Consider the following 24,611-nt stretch of genomic DNA (forward strand, 5'->3'; position numbering starts at 1 on the left):
TGCGACGCAATTATTTGCCAGTACCGCATCACTTTCTCCTTCAACTGTTGCTCTGTTTTTCGTTAGTTGTCCGTCGATGTATAGGAAACTCTCGTACGGCAGGGTATACAGATCCTGTTGTTGTATGGGTATTCTTATCTCGTCACTGTGTCCGAACGTTGTATTGGCGAATGGGTTGTACGCGTGAGTCTCGATCTTGATGATACGATTGTCAAAGATCGGTTCATCACCGATGTTGAGAATGTCGGTCATCGTTCAGCTGTTTCGCACCGCAAATCCCAAAGATTGTAAAAACGCAACGTTCGATGCGCTGAGTTTCTTTTTCTTGGATGATTTGATATTAGCGAACGTCGACGTTGTTGTTGTTGTTGTTGTTGTTGTTGGTGGTGTTGCTGATCTCGTAAAGATTGCGTTATCTCTCACGTCTTTCGATCCGTTCAATACGAGCATCTCATACGTCGCATACGTACGTGCAATCTTACGGTGATCTCTTCTCCTCGAAAATCGAGCAATCGTCCGTTCTGGTCGACAATGCGTAACGTTAAATCCGTAATGCTCCGCGCGATGATCGGCAGGTAAATGATCTGGGCAGGCGTTTCCGATATCTTATATCCCGGTGGTACCCTCGGTGAAAATTCATGTATCGTATGAACGAGTATGCCGTTGTTGTACGCACCCGCGGTCACGTTACACTCTATACGGATAATATTCACGTTGAGAATGTTAATCGGCATGTTTGATTCGTACCATTTTCGCGGCTCGAGAATACGATTCGAAAATCCTAGCAGCGATCCAATGTTGTCGGGTTTGGTAAAGTTTATTCTGTAGGCACATTTGATCTCGCTCCTCATTGTATTGTAATTAGCGCGGAGCACTATCGGATATTCACCATCTTCATAGTCACCGCCGTCAATGTGTTTCTTATTGCGATGTTTCCGTGAAATTGCATGTTTCAAAAATTCATGTATATTTTGCAACTCATACGATTCCTCGGGAATCGTAATTTCCTCGTCGTCTTTGCCAAAGTAAAATTTATTATTCGAGGAATTCACATTCGGTATCGTGTGATAAGTCTCAAAATCCGTTAGAGCGAGCTCGTATTCGCCGTCGCTCAAATCTACGGTGGGAAAGAAGTTTGCCGTGAGAACGCTACTCTTCCCAGTCAATGTGAACGTCATAGACGTGTCGACGAAACTGTTTAACGAATACTGAGTTAAATAGCGCAATATCTGTCTTTAAATTCACATGCATCCACCGTTCGAAGAAACTGCAAGCACAATTGTCCGCAGATACTCTGATCGTAAGTTTGAACAGGTGTGTAATTGTACTGTATCTTCATTACGTTTCGTCCGAGATATCGCACCAATTCATTCGGTGGTCGAAGATTGCCGAAACTGTCGAAATATATAGCGCGATTCCCCCTCTTTGCATACGCTACCCAATAAGTACCTGATCCTTCGACGCTATCCAAATTTACGATGCCGCTCTCGTTTTGATATATATCACCGATCGGTAACGAGTTGCGCATGAAAACACCTCTAAAATATGGAATGTGCATACGTTTTGCCAGTTGTAGCAATTGTATGTTGGTAGTTGCGCCCTGCGGCATTTTTAGCGTCTCTTTGACGTTTTTTTTTTTTCTCGTTGAGGCTCCTCGTCCGTATTTGTAAGGAGCGAGATATAATCCTTCCATGGCGAGATATGACCTTCCATGGCGCGATTGTGACGTAGCATCTCTTGCAACTGACGTTGCGCGGCTTTTCCGTCGTTCACCACTTTCGCTACACCAGCCGCTCCACCGATCAGGGATCCGAGCGCACCCAACATTGGTAGAATCGGCAATACACCGCCGCATTTCGCTACCGGAAGTATCCGTTTCTTCACCGTATTTTTCTTCGTCTTCGTCTTCAGACCCATACCGATCTTCTTCTTGGCTTTCATCGCTGCCCAGACAGTTGTGGCGGCGGCTCTCTCACCGAGAGTCGAATCTTTCGCAACGAAGCGATTCCGCGCTTTCTCAGCGAGTATCCTATCCGCGGCGTGTCTCTCGGTGAGATCGTTGCTCCGAGAGTATGCTATATCGTGTTCGCGACACGCCGCGTCAAATGGATTTATACCTCGATCGCCTCTGACTAATCGCTTTTGCAACCGCGTGCCTGGTCCGCAAAACTGATAGCCGGGAATATGGAATTCGATCGGAAGTGCGTTTATCGCGTGATTTAATAGGCCTCTACCTATTTTCGTTGACATTCGCCGCAATTCTTTATCAACGGCGCCGGACCGTCGATGTGCGTTTCCTGCCACGGCTGATTGTAATGTTCGTAACAGCGACGATACATCTGAACCTCCGGATCCGCTTTTATGTGTTCCGGAAGTTTGACCCACACGTAGTGGACGTAATCACCGCACGTTCTCAATAGAACTGCTTTCGGCACAAATTGTAGCTGTTCGACGCTCAAATCGCGAATATCGGAAGGATTTGTTAGCAGGGTGAACATTTTTTCTCTACTGAGCGACTCGTGATTTCGCGCACCTATAAATAGGCAGGCGTTCGATCCAATCAGCAGTGTTGAAAAAAAATGAGATTCGTACGACAACCTTTGACGATATGCGTGACAAATTGCGACGACAGATTACGATCAATGGAGGACAACGCGGAGATGCGCAGGCACGGTACGATGCTACCGACTACTATACGCGCGATCGTTTGCGGCCCCTCGAATTGTGGTAAAACCAACGTTCTGATAAGTCTACTGGAAAGCCCGCACGGTGTACGTTTCGAGAACGTGTACGTGTACTCGAAGTCGCTGCAACAGCCGAAATATCGATATCTGGAGAATTTGTTGACGCCGATCGACGAAATCGGCTATTTTACGTTCTCCAATAACAGTGACGTCATTCCACCGAGCGAGGCACGTCGAAACTCGATTTTCGTCTTCGATGACGTGGCGTGCGACAAGCAAAATACGATAAGAGAGTACTTCTCAATGGGTCGTCACTCGAACGTCGACTGCTTCTATCTCTGTCAGACGTACGCGAGAATACCAAAACATCTTATACGCGACAACGCGAACCTGCTGATCTTGTTTAAACAGGACGGTACCAACTTGAAACACGTGTACAACGATCACGTGAATACCGACATGTCGTACGGGGATTTCAGTGAATTATGTCGTACTTGTTGGCAACAAAAGTATGGATTCCTAGTGATAGATAAGGACAGCTCATTTACGAACGGGCGATACAGAAAAGGATTTAACATGTTCGCGATACCGCAAAACGATTAGTCGCTGCCGACACACTCTGTCGACATGGCTGAAAGCGATAATATTCGCGAGCGTGAAAATATTGCGAGGGAGATTGAGAAAACGAGCGAATCGATCCGCAAGAAACATCGCGCTTTGAAGACCGGTAAGATCGACGACGATATCGCGGTCAAGACCCATTTTAGGCCTATTATCGAGCCACTACAAAAAATCGCCGACAACTCTAGCTTAATCGCGGTGAAAAACGAGCCGGAGAGTAACGCTGACGCTATAATTAAAACGTTACCCATCAAGCGGTACAAGGAGGAAGAGGAAGAGGAGGAGGAGGAGGAGGAGGAGGATACGACACCGAAAAAGAGACAATGATTGAAGGCGAATCGTTTATCGACACCGCATACATCGGATGAACCGCTGATAACCTCCACACCGTCCGCGACAACGAGAATCGTACAACCCACGATACCCGAATCACTCGCAATCGAAAATGTTTTCGAAACCACGGGCAACCCGCTCGAATCACCATCTGTTCGAAACATGTTACAAACGTTGGAAGGTCAAAAAATGTTACAAGAGCACTTCGGGCCACTGGCACAAAAGTACATGAGTGCTCTCCTTAGTGGCGACGAAAAAAACCAGATCACGTGTACGGTGTCTATTTCGACGAGAATGAAATGTGGCTCGGTAACAAACGATTCGACATCGGCGCAGTTGACTCTATAATCATAGACAAAGTGAGGTACATTGGTACACCTGGATTATACGAGTTGATCTACAAGAGAATTTCCGATGATGACATATACACTGAGGAGGATATGCAAAAATATAAGAGCATATTAATGGCGACGAGTGCGCATAAACGCCAATATGATGCGCAAGGTCAATTAAAGAGCAACAGGGGATACAAGTATAAACACATACTTGCACCGTTCATGTCAATCGAATCGAAAAAGAAAAAATGCGGTACGGGAGTATTCATGCCTCGCGCGATGACGCTAACTGACAATAAGATCGATTACGTGCACTGGGACGATCCCAACGAGCTAGTGGATCGTCTACGATTGCTCGACGCTTCGTGCCGAGCTGGCACAACGCTTACGACAACGAGATCCTGTCGATCATCGATGAACTTCGCGAAGTTGGTCTTATTATAAATTAAACGGTGTCTCGACAAAACTGATTAGTCGATCGACGTCACTCGCATCGAGAAAAAAATGCCCATCAACAAATTTGGATTATTCGAACGGAGAAATGAAGCAATTAGAACAAGCGATCATTGGGGTAAATCGGTGACAAGTTACTTGCGTCAAAACACTGTGTCGCGTCGCTACGTACTACGACGCGAGGTCGCGCAAGATTCGCCGTGTAGCGCAACCTGAGGCTGATACCGATGCAGTCAACAAACTGTACGTGGAACAATGCGTTAAAACGTTGAAGAATCAGCAGAAAGAATCAGACGAGAAGCTGACTGCGTTCGAGAGGGACGTGCGAGCTTTACAGACTGCGATAAACGAGCTTCGGCGTGCGATTAACACTAATTCAGAAACGGCTATCAACCTGTAATGAACGGCTATCGAACGGCTATCGAACGGCTATCAACCTGTAATGAACGGCTATCGAACGGTTATCGAACAGCTATAAACGGCTATCGAACGGTTATCGAACAGCTACGAACAGCTACGAACGGCTATCGAACGGCTATCAACCTGTAATGAACGGCTATCGAACTGCTATCGAACAGCTATAAACGGCTATCGAACGATTATCGAACAGCTACGAACAGCTACGAACGGCTATCGAACAGCTATGAACGGCTATCGAACGGGCCAGGAACGTCTATCGAACGGCTATCGAACAGCTATGAACGGCTATCGAACGGGCCAGGAACGTCTAGCAATGAATGATAAAACGCACGGTGATACTCGAGGCACACATCGTTTGATCGACGAATCGAAACAACGATGGATCGGCGATCGGGAATAACTGAGGAAGCGAAGAAACAACATAGTTTAGAGAAACGGCAGTTGGTGAACAAATTGCACGCGCCGGCGAGAAAAAATTTTCCCCGAAGACACGTCATAGTGCGGGGATACGATGACCTGTGACAAGCTGACATTGTAGAGATGCGTCCGTACTCTCGTTTCAACAGAGGTTACCACTACATACTCACAGTCATCGATGCGTTGAGCAAGCACGCGTGGGCCATACCACTCAAGAGTAAAGGCGGAAGCGAGACAGCTGACGCTATCGCCGAGATAATTCGAGATAGCAAAAGATGTCCGAAAAACTTACAGACTGATATGGGGAAAGAATTTTATAACGCTGACGTGCAACGGCTCATGCGGAAACATGACATCAATCACTATTCTACATATTCGGTATTGAAGGCATCGATCGTTGAGCGATTCAATCACACGCTGAAAAACGACATGTGGAAGATGTTTACGCTGAACGGATCTTACAAGTGGATCAGCGCGTTGCCGCGACAACAAATCTTTGAATCAAATATTGGCCTGCCACATGTGCCCTATTTGCACAAATTAAATAAATGGATCATGGATAACATTGTAAGTAACTTACAATTTATAATCAAAAATATCTTAAAATAAATTATTAAAATAATTTAAACTAATGAAATGCATATATTTTCTTCTGTTTTCAGAAACGGCTTCCCCAACATAGCCGACGGCCTATTTTATATATTATTATTTTTCTTTTATATTGTATACTTTTTATTAAACCCACACATTTAAATAAATTATATATATATATATATATATTTTTAATTGTAACAAAAAATTGCAATTATTTATACGCCTTTCTCTTGCGCTCTCTCTCGCACTAATTATAAGTCTCGCTATCGTTCTCTCTCGTACACGTTCTTTTTGCACTCTTATCGTTCTCTCTCACACGCGCGGCAAGGGTACAAAGCAGCCGAACATCAGCAATAAAAAATAAATAAATAAAAAATAAATAAATAAAGAAGAAAGAAAAAAAGAAAAAGAAGGTTCCAAGATCCAATCCTTCAAAGGAATATCGCTGTTTACATTGTTTTATTGTTTATACTTGTCATAAAACAACACGTCCTCAAGCAAGGCTACCAGATTGCACACGCTGCGTCCAGCGGCGGCACGATTTGTATCCCCACCACTTTCGCACACTAAGGCATAAGCTCTCATCCGTGTACGCTCGACATTCGGTCATCTTCGGTTTACAGAGGAAGACGGATAGATTAGCTTCTATCCCCTTCTCTCCTGAGAGGTCTAGTGTATCTTACCTATCTCTCTGAATACAATAGCTATGTGATCCTCGAAATCTCGAGCTGGCGAGTTGGCGATGCAAGTTGCATCGTTGCAAGTATCGCAGCGATACTTATTATCACACATAATATTTCCCTATTGATTTCTTTTTTATAAAAGTTTATATGTTGTTTAAAAAAGAGAATATAACATATACAAAAACAAATTTTACATATTTTTATCTAAATTTTTATCTAACATATTTTTATCTCAATTTTTATCTAAATTTTTCCACTCGGCCAATATGCACGCTTTTTTATTAAAAAAAATTTCTTTAAAAAAATAATTGTAATAAAATATTTAAATTTATTTTAATAGAATTGTATTTTTTATTATTATTTTGTATTAATGTATGACGTACATCTTGTTGCTCAACGGAAACCGCGAGAAGGTGATGGTCTCTTCCGTTAAAAAGGAAATGTAAAAAAATTAATAAATGAATAATAATAAAAATAAAATTACAATAAAATAATAAAATAATGATAAATAATAAATAAAAAATAAAATTATAATAAAATAATAAAATATAATCAATTTTCTAATTGATAAAAGGTCAAAATATTATTTCACATTTCCTTACATACATACATATACAGGGTGACCCATTTTAACTTAGGCAGCCAAATAACTCGAAAAATAAGCAAGATAGAGAAAAATGTTTTAGACAAAAGTTGTATGGTTTCGAGGGGGCCATAAGATGGTATCATTGGTTTGACCTTGAAGAGTCATTTGAAGGTCACGTGAAGGTCACTTCAATTTTTTTAAATGGAACATCCTATATATTTTTGTACATTCTTGTAGCTCATCTCGAGAGCTTTCCAAAACACTATAATTAAGTACATTTTCGTTAAGTACTTTTTGAGTTATGAGGCTTGAAATAATTTCTTAATTTTACATAAACCGTAAAATATCTTGTAAAATATTCATTTTTCGATTACCTTACCTTAATAGTTTTATGTACAAAATAATGAGAGGAATCAATTGGTGTAAAGAAAACACATAGTTGTTTCGAAGAAAAAATATGTAATTTGCAATTAACAATTCCATATTTTTTCTTAAAAACAACTATGTGTTTTCTTTACACCAATTGATTCCTCTCATTATTTTGTACATAAAAGTATTAAGGTAAGATAATCGAAAAATGAATATTTTACAAGATATTTTACGGTTTATGTAAAATTAAGAAATTATTTCAAGCATCATAACTCAAAAAGTACTTAACGGAAAGGTACTTAATTATAGTGTTTTGGAAAGCTCTCGAAATAAGCTACAAGAATGTACAAAAATATATAGGGTATTCCATTTAAAAAAATTGAAGTGACCTTCACGTGACCTTCAAATGACTCTTCAAAGTCAAACCAATGATACCATCTTATGGCCCCCTCGAAACCATACAACTTTTGTCTAAAACATTTTTCTCTATCTTGCTTATTTTTCGAGTTATTTGGCTGCCTAAGTTAAAATGGGTCACCCTGTATATATATATATATGTATATATATATATATATATATATATATATATATATCTTTACACACTTATTTTTTAAGTGATATATATAAAAAGTTATTTTAAAATTATTTATCGCAGGAAGGGCCGGCTACGTCAGCATCCGCATGGACTTTTAAATTGTTTTTATTAGCGGCATATAATTTATCCGCCGACATAAGAGATAAATGCTCTTCATTAATGAGCATATTTAAAGCTGTTTCTCCTCTAGTTTTTATTGCGGACTTAAACACACAAATGGCATTAACGGAAACCGTTGTAAAGCTATTACGTACTTTCGTTTTTAAATTGTTCAAAAGAGAAAACATTCTCTCAGGATCGGCATTAGAATTCGGAAGCGTCCGAATAGTATTTATAATATTCGTTAAATTGGAATATTTAGAAACATTATTCGTGTGCCGACGTTGTAAAATTGCTTTCCGTTGTAATATTGTCAAAATTTAATTTAGAAAAATTTTGTTTTTCTTCCACTGTCTGATGCTACTGCAATCCATTCTTTTTTTAAAGCATCTTCATCAAAACCGCCGAGAGTTTTAGCTACGAAAGAAACATCATCAAATGATGTTTGTCTATTATTATCGAATAAACTTACAGATGGTTGAAAAACTTGTAATTTTAATAAAAATTCATTATTTATAGGTAACTTTTTACAAATTTCTTCTGCAGCTGTCACATAAAATGTTAAACAGTTCTCTCGAACAATTTTAACTATGTTTATGTGATCTTTCAATGTTAATTCGTTCAGATATTCCTCACATTCTGATCCCAAAATAATTTCATTAATAGGTTTTTGATTTTCTTTTAATGAGAATATAATATTTGAAGAAAATGGTTTTAAATATTCTTCTTTTATAAAATTTCCACAGATTTGGAAAAGAAAGTTTTTAGATTTTGGCTGCAATAAATGGATTCTCGTTTCTGACGCTTGAAAGAATGCATTAAATGCGTTAAAAAAATTTAAAACATATTTAAAAAAAAATACGTTTCAGAAAAAACGTTTGATACAAAAGTTTCTTATTTTTTCATGTACAATTCGAATCTGTAATAAAAAGTACCATGTACCTCTAAAAAAATTCGACTTCCGATGCGGATGGCGTATTTCCGGTCGGAATCAGAAGTTGAAAATATCACCATTTGATAGAGCGTACCCGATTTACTTAAAAATTGTTCGCGATTTTTGATAAAAGCCATTTATTTTCATTTTAAAAGGGATGTACGGGTGATCTGGGACACTCTGTATATCCAAATATATATTTAAAATATTATATGTGTTTGACATTGTTTTTTTCTCGACTCATGTCGACTGTTATCGACTAATTGTTGATTGTTGACTGTTGACTGTGCTTGTCTTGCGAATACGTTCGTGACCCAGTCAAAAGATAGTTCAAAGCAATCGACAATGATCAAAAGATTGGTGATATTGTGCCAACGAGAAAATAAATTAAGTTAAGAATAGATAATCAAAATGTGTGATCAATTAACCAAAAAACGTAAGCGAAATTTTTTAGAAGCTTGGCTTAGTGATGATTGATATAAATCTTGGATACGCAAAGTACCATCCGACGATAGTCTTTATTATTGTAGTATATGCAATAATAATTATTCGTGCAATTCAACACTATCAAGACATGCGGATTCTGCGTGTCACAAAAATAATATTAAGGTAAATACGCTAACTGATAATAATAATAATGTTGATTCGCCAATAAAAAAATTGCGTAAATCAAAATTTCAACAAAAATGGTTAGAAATTCAGCAATTTAAATGTTGGTTACGTGAAGTGCCACATGATGCAAGCTTATATTTTTGTTCGATTTGTGATAAATCTATCGCTGGCGGTTTATGGCAAATCTATCGTCACGCAGAATCTAATGTTCATATAAATAAAGAAAAAAATTATATTGAAACAAGAGTTTCGAATGAGGATTCAAATATACAAATTAATGAATCACTTTTATCTTTTGATGAGCGTAAGAAATCAGCGGAAATCAGATATGCCGCATTAATTGCCGAGAAAAATATTCCTTATCAAACGGCAAAAGAAATTCTTAATTTTTTCCAACATAAAGGAAAAGATCCTAATGTGTTGAATAGTATGAGTATGGGCCGAACAAAATGTACAAATATTATTACAAACGTTGTATGCCCGGTTGAGACTAATCGTGTTGTCAATATTATTCAAAACACAAAATTTTCGATATTTATCGATGAAACATCTGATCTCACTAATAATAAATGGATGACTTTTTTTGTCCGATACGTTGATCCGGAGACATTAGATGTTCGCTCGCAATTAGTTAAATTAATAAATATTGATGCCAAAGATTCAAGCGCAGAAAAGTTGTTCAATGCATTTAAAAGTGAAATGTGGAAATTACAGATACCATTTTTAAATATTGTTGCCCTATCATGCGACAATGCTTCCGTCATGACAGGGAAACATTTATCGTTTAAAAAAAAATTGGAAGAAATATGCCCACATGTTTTAACATTTTCATGCGCGTGCCATTCCTCCGCATTAGCAGCGCATGCTGCTTGTTCCAAAATGCCTGCATATTGCGATGAATTTTTAAAACAAATTGCAAAATATTTAAATAGCAGTCCAAAACGAACAGCTATTTTTCGCGAATTTTGTGAATGTTTCCAAGAAACAAATCACAAAATATTAAAATTATGTGACACACGCTGGCTTTCTCATTATTTATGCATCGAACGACTTCTTGAATCTTGGGATACAATTAAATATTTTCTTACTGAAATGGTTGTGAGTGAAAAAACAAAGTCTGGAAAATATTTATTATCTATGACGAACAACATAGAGATAAAAGCTTATTTTCTTTTTTTAAAATATGTTTTAAATTTTTTTAACGCATTTAATGCATTCTTTCAAGCGTCAGAAACGAGAATCCATTTATTGCAGTCAAAATCTAAAAACTTTTTTTTCCAAATCTGTGGAAATTTTATAAAAGAAGAATATTTAAAACCATTTTCTTCAAATATTATATTCTCATTAAAAGAAAATCAAAAACCTATTAATGAAATTATTTTGGGATCAGAATGTGAGGAATATCTGAACGAATTGACGTTGAAAGATCACATAAACATAGTTAAAATTGTTCGAGAGAACTGTTTAACATTTTATGTGACAGCTGCAGAAGAAATTTGTAAAAGGTTACCTATAAATAATGAATTTTTATTAAAGTTACAAGTTTTTCAACCATCTATAAGTTTATTCGATAATAATAGACAAACATCATTTGATGATGTTTCTTTCGTAGCTAAAACTCTCGACGGTTTTGATGAAGATGCTTTAAAAAAAGAATGGATTTCATTAGCATCAGACAGTGGAAGAAAAACAAAATTTTTCTAAATTAAATTTTGACAATATTACAACGGAAAGCAATTTTACAACGTCGGCACACGAATAATGTTTCTAAATATTCCAATTTAACGAATATTATAAATACTATTCGGACGCTTCCGAATTCTAATGCCGATCCTGAGAGAATGTTTTCTCTTTTGAACAATTTAAAAACGAAAGTACGTAATAGCTTTACAACGGTTTCCGTTAATGCCATTTGTGTGTTTAAGTCCGCATTAAAAACTAGAGGAGAAACAGCTTTAAATATGCTCATTAATGAAGAGCATTTATCTCTTATGTCGGCGGATAAATTATATGCCGCTAATAAAAACAATTTAAAAGTCCATGCGGATGCTGACGTAGCCGGCCCTTCCTGCGATAAATAATTTTAAAATAACTTTTTATATATATCACTTAAAAAATAAGTGTGTAAATAAATATATATATATATACATATATATATATATACAGGGTCCGCCACCAAAATCCGGACAAAACGAATAATTTCTTTAAATAAAATTTTATTTATCAAAATGTAAGAATTACAGAAAAACCTTTTACACATTAATAGTGACATCCTTTTACGAGAAAATTATTCTATATAACCTCCTTTTGCATCGATAACTGCTTCGATTCTTGGCCTAAAGCGCTGGCACGCTCTCTGCAATGCGCCCTTGTCCATATTTGCGAACGCTGCCTCAATAGCCGCCTGGAGAGATGTCACGTTGGGATGTCTCGACTTGTTGGTCACTCGTTCAATGACGCTCCACACGAAATAGTCCAAAGGATTCAAATCTGGACTGTTCGGAGGCCAGAATTCCTTAGACCAAAACATGTCAACGTTATCCGACAGCCAGTTTTGAACTAAGTGACTCGTGTGCGCAGGCGCGCCATCCTGCTGAAAGATGTACGGTCTTCCGGCGGTCACAGTATCCAGCCATGGCTTCACAATATTCGTCAGAACATGTAAATAAACCTCTTTTGTAACAGTCTCGTGTTTTTGAAAGAAATGTGGCGGCATAATGTGACCTTCATTGGAGACGACGCTTAGGACGTGAACAGAGTCCGGGAATTTCGTCCTAGCTATTACGGGAACTTCATCAGGGTCGTGGGCGAGCCAACGATCGTTCCTTCAATTCACCTTGGCATCGACAGAAAAAATTTTCTCGTCCGAAAAGAACTTTATGCGCCCCGCAGCTTCGTTTTTCAGCGAACTTAGAAGCAAGTGACAGCGAGCAACTCTCTTCATCTTAGCAGCCTCGGAGAGCATTTGACGAACTTTTATTACGTAGGATTTATAGCGTAGATCCTCTTCAGCAATTCGACGCATTGTAGTGTCACTCACATCCAAACTTTTAGCTACTTTTGTCAGAGACTGCCCAGGGTCCTCTAAAATGAGCTGTTGAGCCTTTGCGATGATTTCTGGGGTTCTTACAGATTTTTCTTTCGAGTGCCTCTTCCTCATCGGGTTTGCAGAACCTTCTGTGGACTTCTCCGAAGCAAAAAATTTAGCCGCAACATCATACACGGTTGATCTTGGGTAACCGAGAAACCGAATAATCTCGGTCTGAGAACGTCCAGCGCGAAGGCCTTCTATTATCGCCGCTCTTCGGTTATATTCCGCACTCGATCTTATTTGTTCGGACATTTTGAGATTACGTACGTTTATTATAAACAATTGAACTGGCGGAAAAACAATAACAACCCACTGCCAAAGTTCAATAAGGCGAGAAATTCAAATTTAAATTTGTCCGGATTTTGATGGCGAACCCTATATATATATGTATGTATGTAAGGAAATGTGAAATAATATTTTGACCTTTTATCAATTAGAAAATTGATTATATTTTATTATTTTATTATAATTTTATTTTTTATTTTTATTTATTATTTATCATTATTTTATTATTTTATTGTAATTTTATTTTTATTATTATTCATTTATTAAATTTTTTACATTTCCTTTTTAACGGAAGAGACCATCACCTTCTCGCGGTTTCCGTTGAGCAACAAGATGTACGTCATACATTAATACAAAATAATAATAAAAAATACAATTCTATTAAAATAAATTTAAATATTTTATTACAATTATTTTTTTAAAGAAATTTTTTTTAATAAAAAAGCGTACATATTGGCCAAGTGGAAAAATTTAGATAAAAATTGAGATAAAAATATGTTAGATAAAAATTTAGATAAAAATATGTAAAATTTGTTTTTGTATATGTTATATTCTCTTTTTTAAACAACATATAAACTTTTATAAAAAAGAAATCAATAGGGAAATATTATGTGTGATAATAAGTATCGCTGCGATACTTGCAACGATGCAACTTGCATCGCCAACTCGCCAGCTCGAGATTTCGAGGATCACATAGCTATTGTATTCAGAGAGATAGGTAAGATACACTAGACCTCTCAGGAGAGAAGGGGATAGAAGCTAATCTATCCGTCTTCCTCTGTAAACCGAAGATGACCGAATGTCGAGCGTACACGGATGAGAGCTTATGCCTTAGTGTGCGAAAGTGGTGGGGATACAAATCGTGCCGCCGCTGGACGCAGCGTGTGCAATCTGGTAGCCTTGTCCCCAAGCGTCCCCCGCGCCACCGAAATCCCGCGTGATGTCATCCCCCACGCCACCGAAATCCCGCGTGACGTCATCCCTGATAGGACCTGAGTTAGAACCCGCGTGACGACATCCCTGATAGGACCTGAGTTAAAACCCGCGTGACGTCATCCCTGATAGGGCCTGAGTTAGAACCCGCGTGACGTCATCCCTGATAGGGCCTGAGTTAGAACCCGCGTGACGTCATCCCCCTCCATCCTGCGTGACGTCATTCCCCCGCGCCGCTGAGATCCCCTCGCCCCTCACCCCCCCTGAGATCCCTGCGTTAGAACCGGTCTAGTACTAACTACTGTCGTGTATTATATTATGATACAGATTCGTGTATTTTTATAAGCACCGGTGATTCGAACGAATATGTGCCGCCTACGGGAAATTTTCTAGGCGACATGACGGACGAACTCGAAAGCTACTGCCGTGGTAGCTATATCGAGGCGTTCGTGTCCGGGGGCCCGAAATTTTACGCCTACATCGTGCGAACACCGGAGGGTAATACTCACGAAACTTGTAAAGTTAAGGGTATTACTCTCAATTACGAGAACTCGCGGCGAATTAATTTTAATTCTATAAAAAATCTACTATTAGCGAGAGAAAAAGAAACACAAGAAAACGAAGAAGAAAATAGCGAAATTTCGATAAATCTACGATTTAATGCGATTCGACGTACGGCATTTCATGAAATTATTACGCGAAGTGAAACAAATGAAAAATATGTGCGCCGGTATTAGTAAAGCGTAGATTTATCAATAACAGATATTCGTTACCATACGGATATGCGACGGTATAACAATATTCTTATTTCTTGGGCGTCTTTTTCTTTTTTAAATAAAAGTCGCGCATTTTCCGATTTTATTTTAAAAAATAGAATTATAAATATTGTAAGTAGCATAAGAAGAAATGATAAATTTATAACAATATAAATATAATTCTTTTTTGTATATATTTCTGTATATTAATAATAAGCAAAAATTTTATAAAAAAATGCCTGGTTTTGAAAAATATTAATAAATGTGAAAATTTTTTATCTTAATTCATGTTTAATACTTTTAGCTTTTCCCTTCTTCCTTTATAACACCCCACCTCGCGTTCAATCATCTGCATGTTCATCTTTTTACCTCTATAGTGCAATGTAGTCTAATTATAATTATTGTCTCGTGCTGAGACTTTGTCTTTTCCGATAAAGCGCGTCATGAACCGTTCGAGCGGAGAGGCTTGTTTCGATATTCCATAGTGGGCCCCGAGATGGAGTGGGGAGGTAAGGATTGTTTCCTCGAGACATATACCGGCTACCCCCCGAAAGTCGGTAGGTGGGGGGTTCGTTCTGCCAAGACGTAGGTAACGGGAATTTGACTTGGAACCCTATACAGGTGGACCAGAGCTGGAGTGGGAGGAGGATTGCTTCTTCGAGTCTAGTACCGTGGAGGTAGGGAAATAAAAATTTGATAAATCGGCGACATAGGCGGCGTCGACCAATCACAGCTCTGGGCCACTATGGTGCAAGCCAATCAAAATCGAGACTTCGGGAGGTGAGGTATTGTTTCTTCAGGTATTTAGCACCTAAACCAGCTTATCAATATCCTAGTCCACCAATCAGAACGCCTCCCTCCACTTCACCCGGTCACGCTCACGGCGCCAAGGGCCGAGTGGTGGGGGTTTGTTTTGACGCACCATAGTGGCCCATATCTACTAATGTGGGTCCGCCGAGTTACGTGGAGTTTGCCGTAGGAGATCATCGAGGAAAGGAACTGATATTATCTCTCGAAACGTGGAAGGGACTCTACGAGCAACGTCGCAATATTCAAAATTTCCTTCGGAACGACTCTAGAGATGGCTACAATTTCATAAGCGTTGGACCGCTAACAGTGAGAGTTCGTACGATTAACGACGTCAAACTCATAAGTCTCGAATCTTCAAACGTATGCATTATGATGATCGAATCGACGTTACATCGTATGTTCGATCTCGATCAATGCATAGATGTAACTTTTGATCGATTGGATAAAATTATCGAAACAGTTAATGTCAAGTTTACGCAATTCTCCAATATCGCGTCCACTGTAATAAATCCGAAAGAAGTATCAAATGTAATACGCGCGAGTGACGCTTTCAACAAGCATCAACTCGTCGATTGCGAGCTGGCAGCTTTAGTTTTTAGTCCACATAGTACGCAAAAAAATATGTATAAAAGAAGAATAAAGAGTTGTAAGTCTAAATCATGATGTAATTTCTTCGCATGTATTTCCATCCTTTGCGCTATCTCTCTTATAAGTCTTTATCGTTCCCTCTCTCTCGCACGCGTTCTCTTCGCGCTATCGTTCCCTCTCTCTCGCACGCGTTCTCCTCCCGCTATCGTTCCCTCTCTCTCGCACGCGTTGTCTTTCAAAGGAATGCAGCTGTTTATATTTTTTATAAACCGGACATCGGCATATGTAATACTGTTTATATCGGGTATGTGATATAATATTGTTTATACTTGCGATAAAACATCCAACACGCGCCGAAACAGGCGTACCCCGCCCCGCAGCCCCGCGCCACCGAAATCCCCTCCGTCCCGCGTAACGTCATTCCCCCGCGCCACCGAAATCTCCCTCGCGCCTCACCCCCCCTGAGAGGACCTGGGTTAGAACCGGCCCTATATACCTACTGCGAAGAGTACTCTCCTCGCGAACTCGCGCTGTTTCGCGGGAGACACGTCCAACGCTCCTACGAGCGTGGAAGTCGCCGCGGGCGAATCCGACGTTCCGTCCAAACGCCGAGATTGCTTAGCCTTGAATCCTTTCGCGGATAGCGGTGGTAACTCGCTCTCCTCCGCCTCTTCCTCGTCTTGCTCTTCCTCCCGCGTCGCCGTTCTCTTGACGCCCTGCGCTAACGCGTCGTTGTCGTAGTCACCGCCGTCATCGATCTCGCTCTTCGCGATCTCGCGCTTCACCCGCTCCTCCTCCTCTCTCGCGCTCGCGCCTCGCGCGGAATCGTCTCCGACGCGTTCGGCGATACGACACAACGGCTCGACGATCGGTTTGAAACGCGTCTCCAGAGCGATCTCGCTATCCATCCTACCGGTCTTCAACGCTCTGTGCTTCTTGCGAATCGACGCGCGCGTTCTCACTATCTCTCTCGCGGTTTTCTCGCGTCTATCGACGTCCGTCATCGCGCGTCGTTCGTCGCCGTCTCGCCTTCTCTCTTATCTCTCTCTCCCTCTACGATCGCCTCCGTCTCGGGACGACTGATTCATCCCGGCGATGACGGCGATGACGACGATCACGACGCCCTACGGCACTGCGTAATCGTTGAATCCTCGCCTGTATCTGCCGTTGCGTAGCGCGCTATCTTTGTCGATCACTAGAAAACCGTATCGGTATTTCCAACACACGCGACACAGCGCGTGAAAATCGTCGTACGGCATATCGGTATTCACGTGATCGTTGTACACGAGTTTCAGATTAGTGCCGTCCTGCTTAAAGAGTACCAACAGATTCGCGTTGTCGCGTATCAGATGTTTCGGTATCTTAGCGTACGATTGACACAGATAGAAGCAATCGACGTTGGCGTGACGCCCCATAGCGAAGTACTCCCTCACGGTGTCCTGTTTGTCGCAGGCTACGTCGTCGAACACGAATATCGAGTTCGGTAGCGCCTCGCTCGGCGAGATGACGTCGGTATTGTTCGAATACGTGAAGTAACCGATATCCCGCATCGGTTTTAACAACTTCTCCAAATATCGATACTTAGGCTGATGCAACGATTTCGAGTAAACGTACACGTTCTCGAATCGCACGCCGTGAGGACTCTCCAGAAGACTTATCAGCACGTTCATTTTACCGCAATTAAAGGGACCACAGATTACGCAGCGAATCGCGGTCGGTAACAGACGACCGTGTTTTTGCGGTTCCTCGTTCATCGAGCGCGTCTTACCGTCGACGTTCGACACTCTTATCGCGATCGGTTGACGCACGAAACGCATCGCTTCTCTCTCTCTTTCTTACGATTCTTCCCCGTTGTCGCGAGCGAACCTGCACGTCAGTGCGCAGACTCGCGCGCGAGCAACGGACGAGAATTCGCGTTCGCTTGTATATATATAGAGGGAAAACGATCGCGTCGTTAGGTGTGTCCGATCGACGACGACGGTGACGCGATGACGTTACGCGCGTTTGACACCTGCGCGCGCGCGACGAATCGACATGTTTATTCTATTGGTGAACGATTCCGATATTCTCGGACTCAGCGTCGATCAGTTGCAATACGTTCCGAAGAAGCTTCTGCTGGACAAGTACGGTCGTTTCGTCAATCGATTGTGGAACAAATTGCCTATACATCTGAAGGATGTATCCGGATGTGCAACGCTATCGTCTCTGTCATAAGCATCACAATCAACCGTTGCAACAAGTGCACATCGACGGCCCGCCGCCGTGCATCAAAGACTGCGACGTGTGCATACAAAACGAAATGGCGTAACGACGAGCGCGTCGGCGATCGGAGCGTATGAGATACGCGGAGGACGCCGCGACGGCTGTCATCGGCGGTAGAGGTTTACTCGATAGAGCTATAAACGCTCTTCCGTTCGAATTACATATACCCGGATATCAGTTTTGCGGCCTCGGTACTCGTCTCGCGAAGCGGCTCGCGCGAGGCGACCGAGGCGTCAATCCGCAGCTTGCCGCGAGCACGACATCGCCTATTCGCAGAGCGGCGATGTCTCGCCGATCGACACGTCGCGGATCGGGCGCTCGGAGCGAGAGCGTTCGAGCGTATCCGGGCCGGGGATTCGACTCTCGGCGAGAGAGTAGCAGCGTCGGCCGTATGGGCGGCTATGAAGGCGAAGACAAAACTAGGGATGGGTATGGTTGGAACGCGGAGAGGCGGGAAGAAGGGCAGTGGCGGCGGCAAGAGAAGAACGACTACGACGACGACGAAGAGAACGAGGAAACGAGCTTTTCCCGTAGCGAAACGCGGCGGCTTCTTGCCGCTGTTGCTGGCACTCGGGGCGTTAGGATCGCTGATCGACGGAGCGGCCGGTGTGGCGAAGATGGTGAACGACGGTAAAGCGGCGCGTCGACAATTGGAGGAGCTGCAGCGACACAATCGAGCGATGGAAGGTCGCGGTTTGTATCTTGCGCCTTACAAGCGCGGTGGAAGCGTCGCGAGAAGTAGACGAGCGGTTAAGAAAAAAAAAAGTCGCGCGTCCGCGCGGACGTTAGACGACGTCGTAGCTATGATCGGCGTTATGACGAACGAACAGTTGAATCGCGCGGCCGCGTGCGCTCGCGTGCGTCATTTTAGAGGCGTGTTCCTGCGCGACGCGTTGCCCGCGCGAGTTCGTCGCAACGAGAGCGGTATCGTGAACCTGGACGACGCTTCGGGGCCGGGTACGCATTGGGTGGCGTACGCGAAAAGGGGAAAAGACGCGATCTACTTCGACGCTTTCGGCAATCTTCGGCCGCCGCGAGAACTCGAGCGCTATCTCGGACGCGACACGCGCATCGCGTACAATCGCGACTCTCAACAGACGTACGATCAGAGCGTCTGCGGACAATTGTGCCTGCGTTTTCTTCGACGAGTCGATTGGGGAAGAAGGAAGAAGCCCTTCGGTCTCTAACGACGATTGCGCGCTACCATGTCGCTGATTCTTACGCTGACCGGGAGAAGCAGCGTTCTCACAGCGAGCTACTTTCCGTCTCTGGATCTGAGCGACGACGATTACGAACTCGGTCTGACCAATTTCGAAACCTACAATACGATACCGAACGTGAATTCCTCGAACAATAAATTTTACTTCGACGATAACGACGAGACGATCGCGATCCCCGTCGGATCGTACGAGCTGCGCGACATAGGCGCGTATCTGAGAGCCGCGATTCTTCGCAAACGGCGACCGGGCGAGAAGACCGGGGCGAGAAGACCGGGGAGAGGAACGACGGCGACGACGACGACGACGAATATCTGTACCACAGTATATACAGTAGCGCAACTCTCCCGATTTTGTGTAGCATAAAATGGAATGCGCATGCGCGAAGTCAGCGAGTATACTAGTACTGCCATCTGTACTTTCCTCTCATTCTCTCCTTTGGTTTTCGTTCTCTTTCTAACACATTATAATATGTAATATAAATTAAATTCAATAAAACTTGAATATATGTACATAAAGAAATTGTGAAAAATATAATACAAAATATATAATGCAAATATACAGGGTGAGCCATTTTAATTAACGCACGCAATTATTTCGGAAACAAAGCATTTTAGAGAAAAATGTTTCAGACAAAAGTTTTATAGTTTCGAGGGGGCCATAAGATGGTATCATTGGTTTGACCTTGAAGAGTTATTTGAAGGTCACATGAAGGTCACCTTCAATTTCTTAAATGGAACCTACTATTTGTTATTGCATATTCTTGTAGCTTATCTCGAGAGCTTTCCAAAACACTATAATTAAGTACCTTTTCGTTAAGTACTTTTTGAGTTATGAAGCTTGAAATAATTTCTTAATTTTACATAAACCGTAAAATATCTTGTAAAATATTCATTTTTCGATTATCTTACCTTAATCTTCTCGACGATGCGATCGTCGAAGACGGGTTCCCCGCCGATGCTCAGAATGTCTCGCATGACGTCGAACTATCGCGCGGCTCTCGGTACGGCGAAACCCATGGATCGCAGAGAAGCGGCGTTGGCGGCGGATAACCTTCCGAAGCTCCTCTCCTTCGAGCGCGCGACTCGAGTTCCCGCGACGCGAATATGGCTGCTGCTGCCGCTGCTGTTGCGATGCGACGTCGTAGCGTTAGATTCGTTCACGACGAGCATCGTGCGACGACGCTCGCGACTCGCTCTATTCTCTCCGCGTTCGTTCTATCGTCTGCGTCGCACGTGCAGGCGAATCGTGATCTCCTCGCCGCGGAAATCGATCAATCGACCGTCCTGATCGACGACATGCAACGATATGTCGGTCACGAGTCGTGCGATGACCGGCAGATAAATGATCTGCGTCGGGATCTCCGACACTTTATATCCCGGCGAAACGTTCGGCGCGAATTCGTGTATCGCGTGAGCGGATCTCCCGTTCACGTACGCGCCCGTCGTCAAGTTGCACTCGACGCGAATCGTGTTAACCGCGATAATGCTTACGGGTTTATCGGACGCGTACCATCTTGCGTCGCACGTGCAGGCGAATCGTGATCTATTCGGCCGTAATACGCGAGATGGGGAAAAACCCAATAATGAACCGATATTGTTCGGTTTGCTGAAATCGACTCGCGCATTTAATTTCGCTTCTCATGGTATTGTCGTTACCGCGTAGCACCAGAACGCGCTCGCCGCCGCCGCCGCCGCCGCCACCACCGCCACCGCCACCGTCGACGCGCTCGTTCTCCTCCTCCTCCTTGACACCGTACAGACACAGTATATACAGTAGCGCAACTCCCTGTCGGCACCTTTGAAGTTTGTGTAGCATAAAATGAAATGCGCATGCGCGAAGTCAGCGAGTATACTAGTACTGCCATCTGTACTTTCCTCTCATTCTCTCCTTTGGTTTTCGTTCTCTTTCTAACACATTATAATATGTAATATAAATTAAATTCAATAAAACTTGAATATATGTACATAAAGAAATTGTGAAAAATATAATACAAAATATATAATGCAAATATATATAAAAAATAGTATATATGACATGATGTGAATATTAATTAACCATTTTATATGTCATATATAACTGATAGCAGAAAAGATATATACTCATAATACTCATATATAATTTATAATATATTTACATATTAATACTTATATACAGGGTGAGCCATTTTAATTAACGCACGCAATTATTTCGGAAACAAAGCATTTTAGAGAAAAATGTTTCAGACAAAATTTTATGGTTTCGAGGGGGCCATAAGATGATATATGCTCGTCGTGAACGAATCTAACGCTACGACGTCGCATCGCAACAGCAGCGGCAGCAGCAGCCATATTCGCGTCGCGGGAACTCGAGTCGCGCGCTCGAAGGAGAGGAGCTTCGGAAGGTTATCCGCCGCCAACGCCGCTTCTCTGCGATCCATGGGTTTCGCCGTACCGAGAGCCGCGCGATAGTTCGACGTCATGCGAGACATTCTGAGCATCGGCGGGGAACCCGTCTTCGACGATCGCATCGTCGAGAAGATCGAGAGTCACACGTACAATCCGTACGCCAACACTACTTTCGGATACAGCGACGAGATACGAATACCCATACAGCAACAGGACCTGTACACGCTGCCGTGCGAGAGTTTCCTCTACGTCGAAGGTAGACTAGAGACGAGAAATAATCCGCCGCCACCGCCGCCGACATCGAGCGGCGAGTCGGATAAGTCGAGCTCCGCCGCTAAGGAGCCGCCCGCATCCTCGACACCGGCATGGCTGGTGAACAACTGCGTCGCCTTTATGTTTGAGGAGATACGTTACGAACTCGACGGCGTAGAGATTGACCGCAATCGCAACGTCGGAATAATGAACACGATTAAGAACTACGCGTCGCTGACAACCGAACGAAGTAAGATCTTGAAGAACGCGGGATGGGATCTCACGGCTGGATCGAGCAGTGTCGCAGCGACTTCAACTTCTGCGTTCCTCTCGATACGCTGTTGGGTTTCTGCGAGGATTACAAATGCGTCGTCATCAACGCACGTCACGAGCTGATCCTGATACGAGCGCGAAACGATAACAATTGTCTGATATCGCGCAAGGAATACGAGCCGAGAATCGAGCTGATGAAGATACAGTGGCGCATGCCGCACGTGGTGTTGAATGACGTCAATAAATTGTCGCTGTTGCGCGCATTGGACAGCGGTCGATACCTGAGCGTGCCTTTTCGCTTGTGGGATCTTTACGAGTTTCCGCTTTTGCAGAGCACGACCAAACACTCGTGGGCCGTAAAAGCGGCCACGCAGCTCGAGAAACCGCGTTACGTCATCTTCGCGTTGCAGACCGGAAGGAAGAATGTTCTATCGCAAGACGCTTCCAGATTCGACGCGTGCAATCTGACCAACGTAAAATTGTATCTCAATTTCGACTTCTATCCGTACGACGATATGAATTTGGACTTCGATAAACACAAGATCGCCGTACTGTACGACGCGTACGCGCGATTTCGATGATCGTATTACAGATCCGAGAGCGACGAGACGCTCCTGACTATGAACAAATTTCTATACTGCGGTCCGCTCGTAGTGATAGATTGTTCTCGCCAAAATGAGGCGGTCAAGAGCGCCACTGTGGACGTTCGTCTGGAATTCGACTGCAAAGACAACGTTCCTTCCAACACCACGGCGTATTGTCTCATCATTCATGATCGCGTGATGGAGTACAATCCGCTGACGAACGTCGTGCGTAAGATCCTGTAAAGCGACGCGTCGACTCGTCGAATGGAAGGAGAAGAGCGAGGCGAGGACGAGAGAGAGGGAATCCGAAACCGCGAAGACGTCGACGAGACTCTCGCTCGGAAGATGCGAATAAACGTCGGTCTCTCTCTCCCCCCAACGATGACGGCGACGGTTACGGGCGATATCGCGCTGCCGATCTTCGTCGATCTGCAGGGTTTTGTCGTCAACGAGCGATTCGTGACGAAGGAGGTGGCGATACTCGCGAACGGCAGAGATCTGACGCATCACATCTTTTGCGCCCCGATGTCGTGGAATCTGCTGACGAAGAGCGAGAAGTCGCGGGCCTGTTGGTTGAATCACTCTGAATCACCACGAATTCCACTGGACCGACGGCTACGTGGAATATAGACACGCGAGGCAGATCATTCGTGACGCGATATATCGCGCGTCGAGGGATCTCGAGTCGGACGCGACGATGAGAATCTACGTCAAGGGTCACGAGAAGAAGAAGTGGTTGGCCGACATCGCGGGAGAAGTCGCGGAGCAACGCGTTCTGGCGATCGAGATCATCGACGCCGATTACGAGGACATCGGGCCACTGCGAAAGCTAGCCGCAACGCGCTGCTATCGCTGCGCCTACCACGCGAAGAATTGCGCCTTAGAAAACGTGTGCAAACTGCACAACTGGTGGTTGGAGAGACGCGACCAATTACGCGATATGTGAATAGAGATATCTCGTGCTCGCGTTAACGCATGCGTATATGTAAATATATGTAATAACCTCTGTGTGTGTATGTGTGTGGCCTATACGTTTCCTATATCAGCGATTAGTTTTTTATACATACTCTTAACGACTAACTTTTTTATCGCGCGTACGCCGATTTATCGCCTACCTCGAAAATAAGTGTCAACGTTCTTTCGTATCGCGCGTACGCGGTTAGACGCATTCTCCGGCACTTCCTCCGGCACTTCTTCCGAAGCAATCACGAATTTATCGTACCGCATTATATTATCGCGCTAGCCTTCGATGCGAATGTAATACCTGACGATAGCAATATCGCGCTGTAGTTATATATTAACGCTAAGGGATTGTTTTCCTCACAACGAGTTTGGAATTCGTACAATTAAGACGCGTATAGTGAGAGCGATGGACGACTCCGCATTTAACAGAATCCTCGCGACCTGTGTGGCCTCTAAATGGGCGAACATGTGGAAAA

General features: G+C 42.9%; 2 protein-coding genes across 2 annotated transcripts; one reads left to right on the forward strand and one right to left on the reverse strand.

Annotated features, from left to right (window-relative positions):
* Positions 1 to 12,562: 12,562 nt before the first annotated feature.
* Positions 12,563 to 13,078, reverse strand: LOC145973829 (uncharacterized). The gene has a single exon (XM_083103403.1). It carries the CDS (start codon positions 13,076 to 13,078, stop codon positions 12,563 to 12,565), a length of 516 nt encoding a protein of 171 aa, XP_082959529.1.
* Positions 13,079 to 22,135: 9,057 nt separating this feature from the next.
* Positions 22,136 to 23,415, forward strand: LOC145973830 (uncharacterized). Its single transcript, XM_083103405.1, has 3 exons — positions 22,136 to 22,660; positions 22,759 to 23,069; positions 23,181 to 23,415. The coding sequence occupies exons 1-3, from the start codon at positions 22,136 to 22,138 to the stop codon at positions 23,413 to 23,415; spliced, it is 1,071 nt and encodes a 356-aa protein (XP_082959531.1).
* Positions 23,416 to 24,611: the final 1,196 nt, after the last annotated feature.

This window comes from Camponotus vicinus, unplaced genomic scaffold (assembly GCF_025532165.1).
Source record: "Camponotus vicinus isolate PSW18456_S1 unplaced genomic scaffold, iyCamVici1.0 SCAF_6, whole genome shotgun sequence".
NCBI lineage: Eukaryota > Metazoa > Arthropoda > Insecta > Hymenoptera > Formicidae > Camponotus > Camponotus vicinus.